The 14,848-nt window shown below is 47.9% G+C and overlaps 3 protein-coding genes across 4 annotated transcripts; 2 read left to right on the top strand and 1 right to left on the bottom strand.

Moving 5' to 3' along the window:
- Positions 1-31: 31 nt before the first annotated feature.
- Positions 32-5,215, top strand: LOC6507958 (xanthine dehydrogenase). Its single transcript, XM_001954028.4, has 5 exons — positions 32-282; positions 963-3,563; positions 3,623-4,768; positions 4,826-4,993; positions 5,063-5,215. Exons 1-5 carry the CDS (start codon positions 229-231, stop codon positions 5,111-5,113), a joined length of 4,020 nt encoding a protein of 1,339 aa, XP_001954064.1. The 5' UTR covers positions 32-228; the 3' UTR covers positions 5,114-5,215.
- Positions 5,216-5,717: 502 nt separating this feature from the next.
- LOC6500865 (zinc finger protein 91) lies at positions 5,718-9,310 on the bottom strand. The gene is made up of 6 exons (XM_001954027.3): positions 9,054-9,310; positions 8,505-9,001; positions 8,174-8,443; positions 7,268-8,120; positions 6,648-7,199; positions 5,718-6,586 (listed from the first exon to the last, which is right to left on the bottom strand). Exons 1-6 carry the CDS (start codon positions 9,171-9,173, stop codon positions 6,047-6,049), a joined length of 2,832 nt encoding a protein of 943 aa, XP_001954063.1. The 5' UTR covers positions 9,174-9,310; the 3' UTR covers positions 5,718-6,046.
- Positions 9,311-9,329: 19 nt separating this feature from the next.
- On the top strand, positions 9,330-14,714 carry LOC6499722 (zinc finger protein Xfin). Of its 2 annotated transcripts, XM_032453063.1 has the most exons (6): positions 9,345-9,438; positions 9,517-9,591; positions 9,964-10,277; positions 10,334-10,414; positions 10,471-12,019; positions 12,071-14,714. In XM_032453063.1, exons 1-6 carry the CDS (start codon positions 9,424-9,426, stop codon positions 14,312-14,314), a joined length of 4,278 nt encoding a protein of 1,425 aa, XP_032308954.1. In that variant the 5' UTR covers positions 9,345-9,423; the 3' UTR covers positions 14,315-14,714. The 2 variants fall into 2 exon arrangements, with proteins under 2 accessions (XP_001954062.2, XP_032308954.1); XM_001954026.4 differs by having other exon boundaries at positions 9,330-9,591.
- Positions 14,715-14,848: the final 134 nt, after the last annotated feature.

Genomic DNA, 14,848 nt, shown 5'->3' with positions numbered 1-14,848 from the left:
GTTCGGATGGATTGCTCGGGTTGGTTGGGATGTTCATTACGTTTTCGTTGCCGGCGCGAGGTGGTCGTGTATTTCTCCGCGGGCACTTGAGATACTCGGAAAAAATATTCAAAAACTTGTTTTGTTTCAACTTTGAAAGGCGGGCAGGCGTACATATATGTAAAGAATCTGTAATTGCTCGCACTTGCACATAAAATTGTTTGATTAATACAAGAAAACGGCACGACGATGTCTGAAAATCAATCGAGTTCGGTGCTAGTGTTTTTTGTGAATGGAAAAAAGGTACTTTGAGATACTTACAAAGTTGCAGATACATTGCGTGTTTCTATTGCTCCCATTTTCGGTATCAGTACTCCCATATCGATTATATGTTTTCTTTTTATTGGTGGGTTAATTGACATCTTTGGAATTCGTATTCTTGCCCAATTGAAAACATTGAATCTTATTCATGAATTGTTGTTATTTATTGAGAACACAGCGCTGATAACAATTGACCCCCTTGGCAGGAGGGTCGTTGTTTGCTGGTGGCTGCTTATCACCTCATCGCACCACTGGCCGCTTGCCAATTGAAGGGAGCGGCGTTCACAGGCAGCTAACTTTGTAATAAAAAGCTAATACCAGGACTAAGCTATTAAAGCCAGATATACAGTGTTTGCATTGCAGCACATGTTAAACATATCCATCGGGCGTTATCTAGATAAGCCGAGATCATAAGTCCCCTGACGCAACAGGTGCTGGTGGGCTGCAATTGAAATTATTTATAAGTTTAACAAGCACCTAGGCGGGTAAAAGTAATAGATTGCAAACGTGGTTGCTTTAGATAGTGCCAGATAACGCAGTGTATAGGCGGTGAGGCACGGCGTGTGCTGGGGCGCACTTTCTTATTGTATCTAATTAAAAATGATAAAAATATCTTTATGGGAAACCTAAAATGTTTTCATACAAAACCCTTGTGATTTCAGGTAACAGAGCCTAATCCGGATCCGGAATGCACCTTGCTCACGTACGTGCGTGAGAAGCTGCGCCTCTGCGGCACCAAGTTGGGATGCGCCGAGGGCGGCTGTGGTGCCTGCACTGTGATGGTGTCTCGCCTGGATCGGCGGGCCAACAAGATCCGTCACTTGGCGGTCAACGCCTGCCTCACGCCCATCTGCGCGATGCATGGTTGTGCTGTGACCACGGTGGAGGGCATTGGGAGCACCAAGACTCGCCTGCATCCGGTGCAGGAGCGTCTGGCCAAGGCCCATGGCTCTCAGTGCGGATTCTGCACTCCGGGAATTGTGATGTCCATGTACGCTCTGCTGCGGAACTCGGAGCAGCCCTCGATGCGGGATCTGGAGGTGGCGTTCCAGGGTAACTTGTGCCGCTGCACCGGCTACCGACCCATCCTGGAAGGCTACAAGACGTTCACCAAGGAGTTCGCCTGCGGCATGGGCGAGAAGTGCTGCAAGGTCACCGGAAATGGTTGCGGTTCCGATTCGGTGACGGATGACACGCTTTTCGAGCGCAGCGAGTTCCAGCCTCTGGATCCCAGCCAGGAGCCCATCTTCCCACCTGAGCTCCAACTGACCGAGGCCTACGACTCGCAGAACTTGGTCTTCTGCTCGGACAGGGTCTCGTGGTATAGACCTACTAGCCTGGAGGAGCTGCTCCAGCTAAAGGCTCAGCATCCAAGTGCCAAGTTGGTGGTGGGAAACACAGAGGTGGGCGTGGAGGTCAAGTTCAAGCACTTCCTCTACCCACACCTGATCAATCCCACCCAGGTGAGGGAGCTGCTGGAGGTCAGGGAGTCGGAAGAGGGAATATACTTCGGGGCCGCCATGAGTCTGATGGAAATCGACGCTCTTCTTCGCCAGAGAATAGAGGAACTACCGGAGTCGGAAACGCGCTTGTTTCAGTGTGCAGTGGACATGCTCCATTACTTTGCCGGTAAGCAGATCCGCAACGTGGCCTGCCTCGGAGGTAACATCATGACAGGAAGTCCCATCTCGGACATGAATCCCGTACTTTCGGCAGCATGCGCTCGTCTCGAGGTGGCTAGTTTTGTGGATGGGAAAATACAGAAGAGAACGGTTCACATGGGTACCGGATTCTTTACCGGCTACCGTCGGAATGTAATCGAGCCACAGGAGGTGCTCGTGGGAATCCATTTTCAGAAGACCACACCCGACCAGTACATAGTGGCCTTCAAGCAGGCCAGGCGAAGGGACGACGACATCGCCATAGTAAACGCGGCTGTGAATGTCCGATTTGAGCCAAAGTCCAACGTGGTGGCGGAGATATTCATGGCCTTCGGTGGCATGGCTCCCACGACGGTGCTGGCGCCCCAAACCTCTGCTCTGATGGTCGGTCGCGAGTGGAACCACCAGCTGGTGGAGAAAGTGGCAGAGAGCCTGTGCGTAGAGCTTCCTTTGGCGGCCTCGGCTCCAGGAGGCATGATTGCTTACCGGCGTGCCCTGGTAGTGAGTCTGTTCTTCAAGGCCTTCCTATCCATCACTCAAAAGCTAAGCAAGGCCGAAATAGTATCGGAAGATGCACTGCCACCAGAGGAGCGGAGTGGGGCTGATTCCTTCCACACTCCCGCACTGAAAAGCAGCCAGCTCTTTGAAAGGGTCTGCAGCGAGCAACCCATGTTCGATCCCATCGGAAGGCCAAAGGTCCATGCTGCCGCTCTGAAACAGGCCACCGGAGAGGCCATCTACACTGACGATATACCCCGCATGGACGGAGAAGTTTACTTGGCCTTCGTCCTGAGTATCAAGCCTCGGGCCAAGATCACCAAACTGGATGCCAGCGAAGCCTTGGCCTTGGACGGTGTTCATCAGTTCTTTAGCTACAAAGATTTAACGGAGCACGAAAACGAGGTGGGTCCAGTGTTCCATGACGAACACGTCTTTGCAGCTGGAGAGGTTCACTGTTACGGTCAGATTGTGGGCGCTATTGCTGCTGATAATAAGGCATTGGCCCAACGAGCTGCCAGGATGGTGAAAGTGGAGTACGAGGAGTTGAGCCCGGTGATCGTGACTATCGAGCAGGCCATTGAGCATGGCTCTTACTTTCCGAATTACCCGCAATTCGTGACGAAGGGCGATGTGGAGGAGGCTTTAGCCAAAGCGGATCACACCTTTGAGGGATCCTGCCGCATGGGCGGTCAGGAGCACTTCTATTTGGAGACACATGCTGCAGTGGCAGTACCTAGAGACAGCGACGAGTTGGAGCTGTTCTGCTCCACTCAACATCCATCAGAAGTCCAAAAATTGGTGGCGCACGTCACCTCCCTTCCTGCCCACCGAGTGGTCTGCCGTGCAAAGCGATTAGGAGGAGGTTTCGGTGGCAAGGAATCGAGGGGAATCTCAGTAGCGCTTCCGGTTGCCTTGGCCGCATATCGAATGGGCCGTCCTGTGCGCTGTATGCTGGATCGGGATGAGGACATGCTCATCACCGGTACCCGCCATCCCTTCCTGTTCAAATACAAGGTGGGATTTACAAAAGAAGGTCTGATAACAGCTTGTGACATAGAATGCTACAATAACGCTGGTTGGTCAATGGATCTATCCTTTTCGGTAGGACATTTCTATTTCTATTAACTCTTATTTACGAACCTAATGATTAAATCTTTAAGGTCCTGGAGCGTGCCATGTTCCACTTTGAGAACTGTTACCGGATTCCTAACGTGAGAGTGGGTGGCTGGGTTTGTAAGACGAATCTCCCCTCGAATACGGCCTTCCGAGGCTTTGGTGGTCCGCAGGGCATGTTCGCCGGAGAGCATATAATTCGCGACGTGGCCAGAATTGTGGGTCGCAACGTGGTGGACGTCATGAGACTCAATTTTTACAAAACTGGGGATCGGACGCACTACCACCAAGAGCTGGAACACTTCCCCATCGAACGCTGCCTGGACGATTGCCTGACGCAGTCGCGATATAACGAAAGGCGCTCGGAGATAGCCCGTTTCAACAAGGAGAACCGCTGGCGCAAGCGCGGAATGGCAGTGATTCCCACCAAGTACGGAATCGCCTTCGGTGTGATGCACTTGAACCAAGCTGGTGCGCTTATCAACATCTATGGAGACGGATCGGTGTTGCTCTCCCACGGAGGTGTGGAAATCGGGCAAGGCCTCAACACCAAGATGATTCAGTGTGCCGCTAGAGCCTTAGGCATTCCCCCAGAGCTTATTCATATTTCGGAGACGGCCACGGATAAGGTACCCAACACATCGCCAACGGCTGCCAGCGTAGGGTCCGATTTGAACGGCATGGCTGTTCTGGACGCCTGCGAGAAGTTAAACAAGCGTCTGGCTCCCGTGAAGGAGGCCCTTCCCGGAGGTACCTGGAAGGAGTGGATCAACAAGGCGTACTTTGACAGGGTTAGCCTCTCGGCTACAGGTTTTTACGCCATGCCCGGAATCGGCTACCACCCAGAGACGAATCCTAATGCCCGCACCTACAGCTACTACACGAACGGTGTGGGCATCAGTGTCGTTGAGATCGACTGTCTGACCGGCGACCATCAGGTTCTCAGCACCGACATCGTGATGGACATTGGATCGAGTTTGAACCCAGCAATCGACATTGGCCAGATCGAAGGAGCCTTCATGCAGGGCTACGGCCTGTTTACTCTGGAGGAGCTAATGTATTCCCCGCAAGGCATGCTCTATTCGAGAGGTCCTGGAATGTACAAGTTGCCAGGATTCGCCGACATTCCTGGCGAGTTTAACGTGAGCCTTTTGACAGGTGCTCCCAATCCACGGGCTGTCTACTCCTCCAAGGTCAGTTAGCTCATCAATATTTTAATCCAATTAAAATGAATGATTTATTTCGTCCAGGCCGTTGGTGAACCTCCGCTCTTCATTGGATCATCTGCGTTCTTCGCCATAAAGGAAGCCATTGCCGCAGCTCGAGAGGATCAGGGCTTGAATGGGAACTATCCTCTGGAAGCTCCCGCTACTTCCGCAAGAATTCGCATGGCTTGTCAAGATAAATTTACAAATTTGGTAAGTAGTTCGTCCATTTGAATGATGTAACTCCATGATGAAAATTCCTATAAATATTTATCATTGCAGTTGAAAATGCCTGAAGATGGGACATTCACCCCATGGAACATTGTACCCTAATAACTGTTTTCTTTTTTATGACAGTTATTTTAGATGTTATATTGTTTTTATTGTAAATTCCACTTGTTAAAAAAATAATAAATAAAACAAATTACAATGCAATATTGCGCCATTAAAAAAGGGATTTATTTAAACCGGAGCGGTTTTTAACTAAAACTTTGCAAGTCGAATAATATGTATAAATTTTATATAAAATAAATCCACGCATATTAATTCAGACAATTTGATCCAGTTCGTATACAAATAACTGGAACAACCCGTAGCCTTAAAAGTATGCAACAAAATAATTTTAAATAACATTCTTGAAAGTATTGGATAGATTATTAATTTGGCTTTCGATAAGGACATGGTACCATGAAACAGGTCAACGGATTGGTGCAACATATCTTGGTTTTTGACGACTAGGAGTATTCCAACGCAGTCTTTTTTGATAAGCAGCAAGATTTCGATAAGGGTTGACATGATGGCTTATTGTACAAAATAAACTTTTGTCCATATATGACTGCTATTGGTAGTAACTTTTCCGAATTCTAACGACAATTAATCCTTTATAAAAAAAATATACTTCTGCGGATACTTTAAATAAATAAGTGCATACGAAATGTTTCTTTAGATCATTATGTGACGATAGAATACGTTTCTGTATTATATTTTACAAATTTAATGAACACGTAGTGGAAGTCCTAATCGCCATTATCTGGAATCTAAATTTGATGTTTACATTTTTTCAAGAGATCTCAACTGCATAGATATTTTGACGCGGAGCACGATTGTGAGGTAGTTCTTGCCCTGGCCGGTTGCGAAGCTGACGATTGCCTTGAAGTGTTCGATGTACTGCTATATGCAGAGCCGATTTTTGGCTCAAAATATGTATTTTGAAAAAAAATCTTTATTTTCTCTTTGACAAAATACTATATCATTCTACGGTAAGCCTCACTGCGGTTTTACGTTGTGGATAAAAACATGTCGCCGCAACTTATCTGGGCGGGCGAACTCCTTGGAGCAGAAGGTGCACTGGTAGGGTCTTTCGCCCGTGTGCTTTCGCCGGTGGACCTTCAGCTCATAGAAAACCGTAAAACGCATGTCACAGAGATCGCACTTAAATGGTTTCTCACCCATGTGCCGCCGCATATGGATGTTAAGTTTGTTGGGAGTTTGCGCTTCTAAGCCGCACAGGGAGCACAGATACTTCTTTCCGAGGTTCCTTTTGGCCACATGCATGTCTCGGATGTGTTTGTCCAAACTAGGCTGAGCCACAAAGGATCGCCAACAATGAGGGCACTGATAACGAAATCTTCTCTTGCGTCGCAGAGGTGTCTGTTGTTCCGGAATGTTCTGATTTTTGGTCTGGTGCTGAGTGGCTAGGTGATGGGTCAGATTCTCTTCCCACATAAATTTATATCCGCAGCGCGGGCAGATAAATTTCTTTTCATTGTTTCGACACTGAGTGATCAAATGCTGCTCCAGGATACCCTGAAAGAGAGATGGATCCCAGATTATAGCCTGTTGGGCGGGCGCAAGGGTTCGCTCTTACCTTATCCACCGTTTTAAAAATGCAGTGTTCGCAGGCAAAGGGCAGCTTATCGAAGCTGTGCAAGGAGTACTGATGTTCGTTTATATCCTTCCTGCGCCGGAAACTAAGCTGGCACATATCGCAGGAGTAGCACCTGCCGGAGGAGCTTTCCTCATCACTGTCATCGGTATCGTCTATTAGCATTTCGAAACCAGCTTCCGTGCTTATCATGTAGGACGATGGCTGATCACTGTGGCCCTGCATGGATATGTGCCGGCGTAGATCCACCACGCTGATAAACTGGATTTCGCACAGCTTGCACTGGATGGTTTTCGGCCTGGTCGCCTTTGCGGCATCAGCCAAGAGAGTTTCTGCCAACGGCAGGTCATCGCCACTAAATCCATGGCGCTTGACGTGCTTGTGCAACAAGGAGGGACGGTAAAAGGTGCGAGTGCACCACCGGCAGGGAAATAGTTGTGTGCTACTGTCCCGGTGCATCATTAACTTGTGCTTGGTTACGGCGCTCTTGTCCTGATAGCTGCGGGAGCACTGATCGCAAGGATAGCTGTCTTGCTGAAGAGTAAAGGTAATAAATTGAAGTCATATCATTAATTTATAATTTATAAAATTGAAATTCTTACCTTGCTCTTATGCTCCACAAGATGGGCGCGAAGATTTCTGCGCCAAAAAAAGCGCTGCGGACACTTGTCACACATGAAACGCTTAAGGGTATTTTGACACAGTTGGCTGGTATGGTGGTCCAGAAGATCGGCATTCAAGAACCTGGAATCGCAGCGCAGACAGACGTGGGGAGCGTCTAGCCAGTTGTGCTCCTGAAGGTGGTGCTTGTGGATTTGATACTTTCGCGGCCACCTTGCATCCGGATCATCACACAGATCGCAAACATAGCTACGTCTCACCACAACATCCTCACCATCACCATCACTGTCTGTATCCGAACTGTCCAGACTCATTTCGTAACGAGCTTCATTTGTGATGGAATAATAGCGCCCATAAACGCCCATTCTCAGGTCTCTTAATATCCGACGCTTTAAGCCCTCCGACGTCGACTCTACAGCGGTCTTGAAGAACCCCTCGGCAATTCTTTCGATTGGTTCCCCATGTGCTTCAAAATTGAAATCGGTCGGATGCGCTTCTAGGTGATCTCTTAACTGGCGAAGCTTTGTAAACCGTTTCAAGCAAATCATGCACTTTATTTCCTTAGCCCCATTGGGTTCGCATCGATGAAGATCAAATCCATTAACGCGCCGGTTAATCCTTGATGGTTTTGGCAGCACAGCTGCAGAAACAGTTGATGTAGAAGCACCAATGCGCTGATCTTCCTCCACCTCCTGTCTTCCTAACTGCCTGTCTTCGCCAGAGTGCTCACTATGTTTGTGCTTGATTAGGCTTATGACGTATTTGTACGACTTGGTGCAGTCGTCGCATTTATAGTAGTTCTCTGAGCTGCTGCTTTCATCTTCATCTGAGAGACTGGAACAAATGATCTCAACAAAAGGTATCAAAAATGTATATAATGAGCTTACACCACGGTCTTGATGAAGCTGTGCACTAATGTGTCACTGTTGCTTGTTTTTCGCTGCGTAGAAGTTGCTGCAGTCGATGCAGGACTCGAACGGGCTATGTCCTCTTGCGTTTGTGTTGTTCGACGAGACGTTTTACATCTTTGGAAGTAAATTTTGGAGGGCAGCAGACTAGCATCGTGTTCATTTTTGTTGTGCTTCACCAAATCCATAACGTACTTGAATGTGTTGTCACACTGATCACACTTATAGTAGTTTTCATCCTCGTCCAGGCTATTAAGAAAGTATAACCCTTTAGGTAAAATCTAAATGAATAAAAATGACCGTCACCCACTCAGTTCCTGGTTTTCCGGGCGCACCATGATCCCTCTGCCTGTGACGATACAGATTTGTTACATATCGGAATGCCTTGTTGCAGATGCTACAGATATGCAGCTTTTGAACAGAAAACGCCAAGTGCTTGCGGGTCTGGCGAAGGGGTACATCGTCCTGGTCGTCGTCAGCGTCACTGTAATGTGTAATACTCCGCTTCACAATGCGCGGACGGACAAGAGGGTCTTTTCTCGCGACTGAAGGCGTTTGGTCTAGTTCCTCTGTTTTAATCGTTACTCCTTCGATATCAAATAGGTGGATAGGCGTCTCCTTGAGGCACTCCAATGCTTCAAGCCCTTGCGACTCCACGTCCCGATCCTTCGTTTCCTCGTCCAACTTTCGCATCCACAGATTGTGCGTCTCTTTGGCTTGCATCACTAATTCATAGGCCATTTCCAGCTTATGTGCGCACCTAGCACAGAGCCACTGCGGAAACTTGTCGCTCAAAAGTGCAGACACCTGTCAAGGAAATCCAAATTGAACGATTGAACCAAAGAACCAATCTAGGCACCTCAATTTTGGTCAGTTCTGTCATTAACTGGACGAAAGTCTTCCCGGCGTACTTCTCCACGGGCGTTTCGACCCAGTACCGCCCATCGGCTCCGCCACAGATCCTGCATGTCCTGGTCATTTTTTACCACATCCACTGCGATCCAATAAACAAATACGTAAACAAATGAATCGCTGATAAAAATAGGCACCCAAACAGCTGATACCCCAAAACTAAGTGTGACCAGGATTCAGCTGGGGGATAGCTTATCGGGGATAAGTTATCGGCGTTGTTCAATACTAGTTCCTTCGCCGTGAATGGCATTAGTCTTCTTCTTATCGGCCTGAAGTTCTTTCTCCTGAATTATTGTGAATATATTTTGTGTTCTGGAATGTTTAAAAAAAAAGTAAGTGTTTGAAATAATAGCAGCATGCTGCCACCAAACACCTGCCGAACTTGCGCTCTGCAAAACCCCGATTTGCAGCCGCTGTCCGCTTGCTTGGAAAAGGACGCCAATAAGAGTTTCTACGAGGTGCTCCACGAACTGACGCAAATCGATGTAAGTACATGGGGAGACTTCTGTAGACATTTAAAAATGGTGCGATGCGAAAAACGGTACATTTTCCCGTGGAAGTAAAAGATAGGGCATTCCAACGAATTACTTCTGGCGGCCATTTTGGCAGTATTCCACTCTCCAGGCTTTACCAGTGATTGCTTGAAAAGATTGGAGAACGCCACCGCTTTTGTGCAGCAAACCAGAAAAGTTGACGAAGTTGAGCGATGTCTTGGCACGGTTGAGGGAGTGCCTTGATAAGAATCTTCCCCCCTCCCGAAAGGCAATCATAATTTATTTTCCTTTTTAAAAAGTTCCATCGCACTGCATCTGGTGAACAGTTTGGCAACGTTCTCTATAGCTCTTACTCTTTTGCAGCCCCTCCAAGAAAGCTTGGACTCCAGCCTACCTCAGCATTTGTGCACCCATTGCTTGAAAAGATTGGAGAATGCATACTCTTTTGTGCAGCAGGCCAGAAAAGTGAACGGAGAGCTCTTGGTTCGGTTGAGGGAGTGCCTTGATGAATCGCCCATAGACATACCCCAGGAACAAAAAATAAAAACTGAAGTTGCAGCGGATCCTGACGCAGGAATTGAGGATGCGGAAGCACTGGACATTCCAGCGGTGGAATGCAAGTGGGATGCGGAAAGTGACACCGATATAAGGGAAAATCCCGTCACTGCGAGCGAAACGTGAGATGATCTTTGAATTTCAAGTTTTATTTATTAAAAAAAACCTTCATTTTTAGGGAGGAAGTCGATGAAAAGCCGTATCAACTACGACGAAGTGCCCGGAAAGTCAGGCTACCAACAGACAGTGAAAATGAGGAGTAGGTGAAAAGAAACCCTTAGTCCCTTATGAAGCTAAGTTGTTATTTGTTTACAGCGTTAACATCAGCGAACAATCTCCGGTGAAACGCCGACGGGGCCGACCTCCTGGCAAGGCCAAGAGCCAGTCGCTGACGGCCGATGGTCGGTATGCCTGCCATGCGTGCGGAAAAAGTTTCTCCTGGTACCGCGACATGCAGCGTCATTCACGGAGCCATTTCGATAAAAATAGTTTCGTGTGCAGAACATGCGGGAAGGGATTTCTGCGCAAGGACAATTATGTGTTTCATCTTCGCAGCCACGACAAAAAAGTGGCTAAGCAGGAGTCCTCAAAGCTGGGCAACGAGTGGCTCTTCGCCGACCGCTTGTACTCTTCCAGCAACCCTAAAAAAATCGAATGCAAACTGTGCAACAATAAGTTCGAGAGAATTCAAGATCTCAGATGTCATTTGGACACTCACATAAGCATAGACAGTCTTCACGCCTTATTGCCGGACAGCGACGTGGTTCGAGAGCATTACCAAACACAGTCTGGCGACTTGGAGGAAGTCAAGCAAATTATCGTAGCAGATATAGCCAAGGGAGTTTTAGAGAAGTTTGCATCGGTCGTCAATTTCCATGGCTATGAGCTGGACATTAATGACTCCGATGAGGAGAGCCCTCTAGGCGATGAAAAATACGTTTGCGAAATGTGCAATGTGGGATTTGCTCGCAAACACCGTCTAGTGAGGCACACGCTGGAGGAGCACGCCCCGACATGGACAGAGGAGCTTCCTTGGCAACGCTGCAGCTTCTGCAAAGTCAGCTTTCTCTGCTCGACTGTCTACAATCAGCATTTGCAGTACCAGTGCCACAACAAGCTGAAGAAGTACAACTGTCGAAAGTGTCCTGGAAAGTTTATGTGGCTGGAAAACCTAGAGAGACACGCTTGCTCTCATCGGACGAACCTGGAACGTCACATCTTCTGTACTTTATGCGACGCTCAAATGCCCAGTCTAGCAAAGCTACGCATCCACCTCGTTCGCCACCAAAAAGATTCAAAAGACTTCATTCCTAAACTCCAGTCTATGTTCTTCCAATCCTTCTATCCCAATGGCTTGGAATGCACACCCTCAGAACTGAGTGCTCGTATTATTGAGGACTTTGAAGTCCAAGATTTCGACCGCTATTACAATGCTGCTACCTCCAGTGGTCGCGAGTTGGACATATTCGATTCAGAAACTGAGGAGTCGGAAGCAGAAGATGGCGAAGCGCCGCACCATATGTGTGTTCTTTGCGGGAAAGTGTCAAAGAGGCTTTTGGTTCTGCTCCAGCACCAGAAAAGCTTTCATTCTGAGAAATTAAGTGCCTTGCCATTCTCTTGTGAAGACTGCGAAGAAGGATTTGTGTGCGGCGCACTTCTTCAAAAGCATCGCAGGCGATGCAGGGCAATCAGACATTCAAAGTTCCATTGCCTAGACTGCAATCAACATTTCTTGTGGCACAGCAACTACGAGCGGCACTTACAAGCGCACCATGACCAGGAAGCGAGTCTGGAGACGAAGGAAAGTCGGTTGTCGAGACCAGGCTCATCGGCATCCAAGCTGCAGTGTGATGAGTGTGAAAAGGTTTGTTTGCTTCACAATATCGTTACCCAATTAATCGATTTTATCTTTTAGACTTTTATTTGGCACAAGGACCTAACCCGCCACAAGCGGATGCACCAGGCAGAAGTGAAGTATAAGTGCCCACACTGTGATCGCAAGTTCCACCGCAAGGATAATCTTAAGTCTCACATGCGGGTGCATGCGACAGAGCAACATTCGGATCAATCGGCAGAGCACACATTGAATGGAGTTGATACTGCTCCTTCCATTTTGGCCCAGCTATGTCGTCCCCACGGCTGCAAGCAGATCCAATGCATGATCTGCCTCTCCCGCCACTCCAAAATTTCAGATCTCCGGACGCACCTCGCATCTCACAAGTACTCAGTGACTTTCTCCGACCATAGAGACATTACCAGCGCATCAAAGTCTATGTATCCAGAACTACCCGCCCCCTTAGACCGGCTTCAATTGGCAGAGAGAATAATGGCTGATGTGGATAAAGGATGCAACCTAGACAGATTTGTTTCCATCGCCAACGAAGCAGGCTTGGAGTTGACTCTGGATAGCAGTGAGACTGATACTGAGTCGGACCAAGAAGAGAATCATTCCACTCACACCTACTCCTGTCAAACCTGCGGACTGCAGGTAAATCGAAAATACCAGATGTATGCCCACCACATGGAGAAGCACAAGGGAGAAGAGAGTCCTCTCTTTTGCTCGCATTGCCAAACCAGGTTCCTTGATAAGGCTCTTCTGGAACACCACTCCCGAACTCTTTGCCGAAACTCCCAGAAACGATTCCAGTGCCGCAAGTGTCCGCTTCGATTTCGTTGGCGCGATAACTTAAAATTGCACAGCAATGTGGGCCACCAGCAGGATGAGACTCCAGCTGAAGGAAAATCCGTTTCCCCCCAAGGCGACGGCGATCTGCACTGTGAACAATGCCAGCGAAGCTTTAAGATGCAGAAGGATCTTACGAGGCATAACTTGATGCATAACCAGGAGTCCAATATATATCGGTGTCGGTGGTGTGCCCGCCGCTTCTACCGTTGGGCCAATCTTCTTCAGCACATAGTACGCCACGGTATCCGGGCCAACCAATTGCCCTATGCTGAGGCTCTTCTCGACTCATATGGACATCCTGGCGGTAACAAGATCATCGAATGCCGCGTGTGCTGCGTGAGTTTTCCTACAATTGCTGCCCTGCGCCTGCATCTTGAAACCAGCCCGGTGGGCACTCACCATGAGCTCTTGTCGCTCCAGAACTACTCTATAACAAATCAGATGGGCTACGAGCTTACACTGGAGGACTCTGAGACAGATGAGGAGGGCTGTAAACCACCAGGAGCTCCGGCGTTTTATACGTGCGGCATGTGCCAACTGCGTTGTGTTCGGAAATTCGAGCTTCAACAACATCAGCAGGCCATGCACCGAATTGAAAAGATTCCTGACGGCTGCGACAACTGCATCTTCAAGAGTGTGTGCCCAGAACTGATTGCCCACCATGTGAGGACGCAGTGTGGCAACCAGCAAAAACATTTTACATGCGCGCGATGCGGATATAAGTTTATGTGGGAATCCAATCTGTTGCTTCATATGCAACTGCAACACGACAAAAAGGAAGATGCAGCGCAGGACCCTGCTATTCCCGAATCGTCTGATGAGCCGTACAAAGCTACATGCCAAATCTTTCAATGTGGTCTCTGTCCCCGAAAGTACAACCGCAAGGATCGACTGACGGCGCACGTTAAAAAGTTTCATGGACCCAATGTGGAGAAGACACCCATCCGGCCACCGATCTCAGAGCCCAAGGAGCCGAAACGATTTTTATGCGCTTTTTGTGGCAAGGCCGTTAGCTCGTCCTCAAACCTAATCATCCATATGAGGCGCCATACCGGTGAGAAGCCCTTCAAGTGCGATTATTGCGATATGGCTTTCCCTCGATCCTCAGATCTCCAGTGCCATCGGAGGACGCATACTGGGGAGAGGCCGCACGTGTGCACAGTATGCCAGAAAGGATTCGCCAGATCCTACAAATTGCAGCAACATATGCGTATCCATAGCGGGGAGAGGCCCTATAAGTGCACCTACTGCGAGAAGAGCTTTACACAGTCCAACGACTTGACCCTCCACATCCGGCGGCACACAGGTGAACGCCCGTACCAGTGCGGCGTCTGTGGGGATCGGTTCATCCAGGGTACCGCTTTAAAAAATCATCGCCTCCAACATGGTCACCACGAGGATAGCGCCACTGCCCAGGGCTCGGTAACAGAAGGTACAGCAAGGCGTACGGTCCTAGAAAAGTTTGCTGCCTAAAAGGGATAGAAGAAAAAGGATCTAATCACACATTGGATTATCTTAATTATTTTTATATTTCTTTTTCAAAATTTTATTTTTGTAAATTAGTTGTAAGCTTTTATTGTTATATTATTTTCCCGCAGGTGAATATTGAAATACAGTTTCGAAGACTGGCCAGGCACGTGCCTGGTCACATTGTTTAGTTAAGTTTGAGGAAGAAGTGCGACCACTCTTCATTGCCAACCATCTTTTATATTGTATATTTATTCGAAAACAGCTGAAGTGTGGTCACACTAAATTAGAAGAAAGATTGGGATCTAACTATATACATATAGTAACTCCTTTTAGTTGTGTATTTTGCCGTTACGAATTTTGTAGCGCAAATTTTTTTTAAATAAAATTTTCAACTGACACTGGATCCACGCCGATTTTTTTTTAATTTTTCAGAGGTGAAATTAGTGTGACCAGGTCTACATAACAAAAAAGTATGACCGTATTCTTAACGTAAATGTCGCATTTATGAGAAAAATACGGTCATACTTTTTTGTTATG

This window comes from Drosophila ananassae, chromosome 2L (assembly GCF_017639315.1).
Source record: "Drosophila ananassae strain 14024-0371.13 chromosome 2L, ASM1763931v2, whole genome shotgun sequence".
NCBI lineage: Eukaryota > Metazoa > Arthropoda > Insecta > Diptera > Drosophilidae > Drosophila > Drosophila ananassae.
This window is presented reverse-complemented; position numbering and strand designations above follow the sequence as displayed.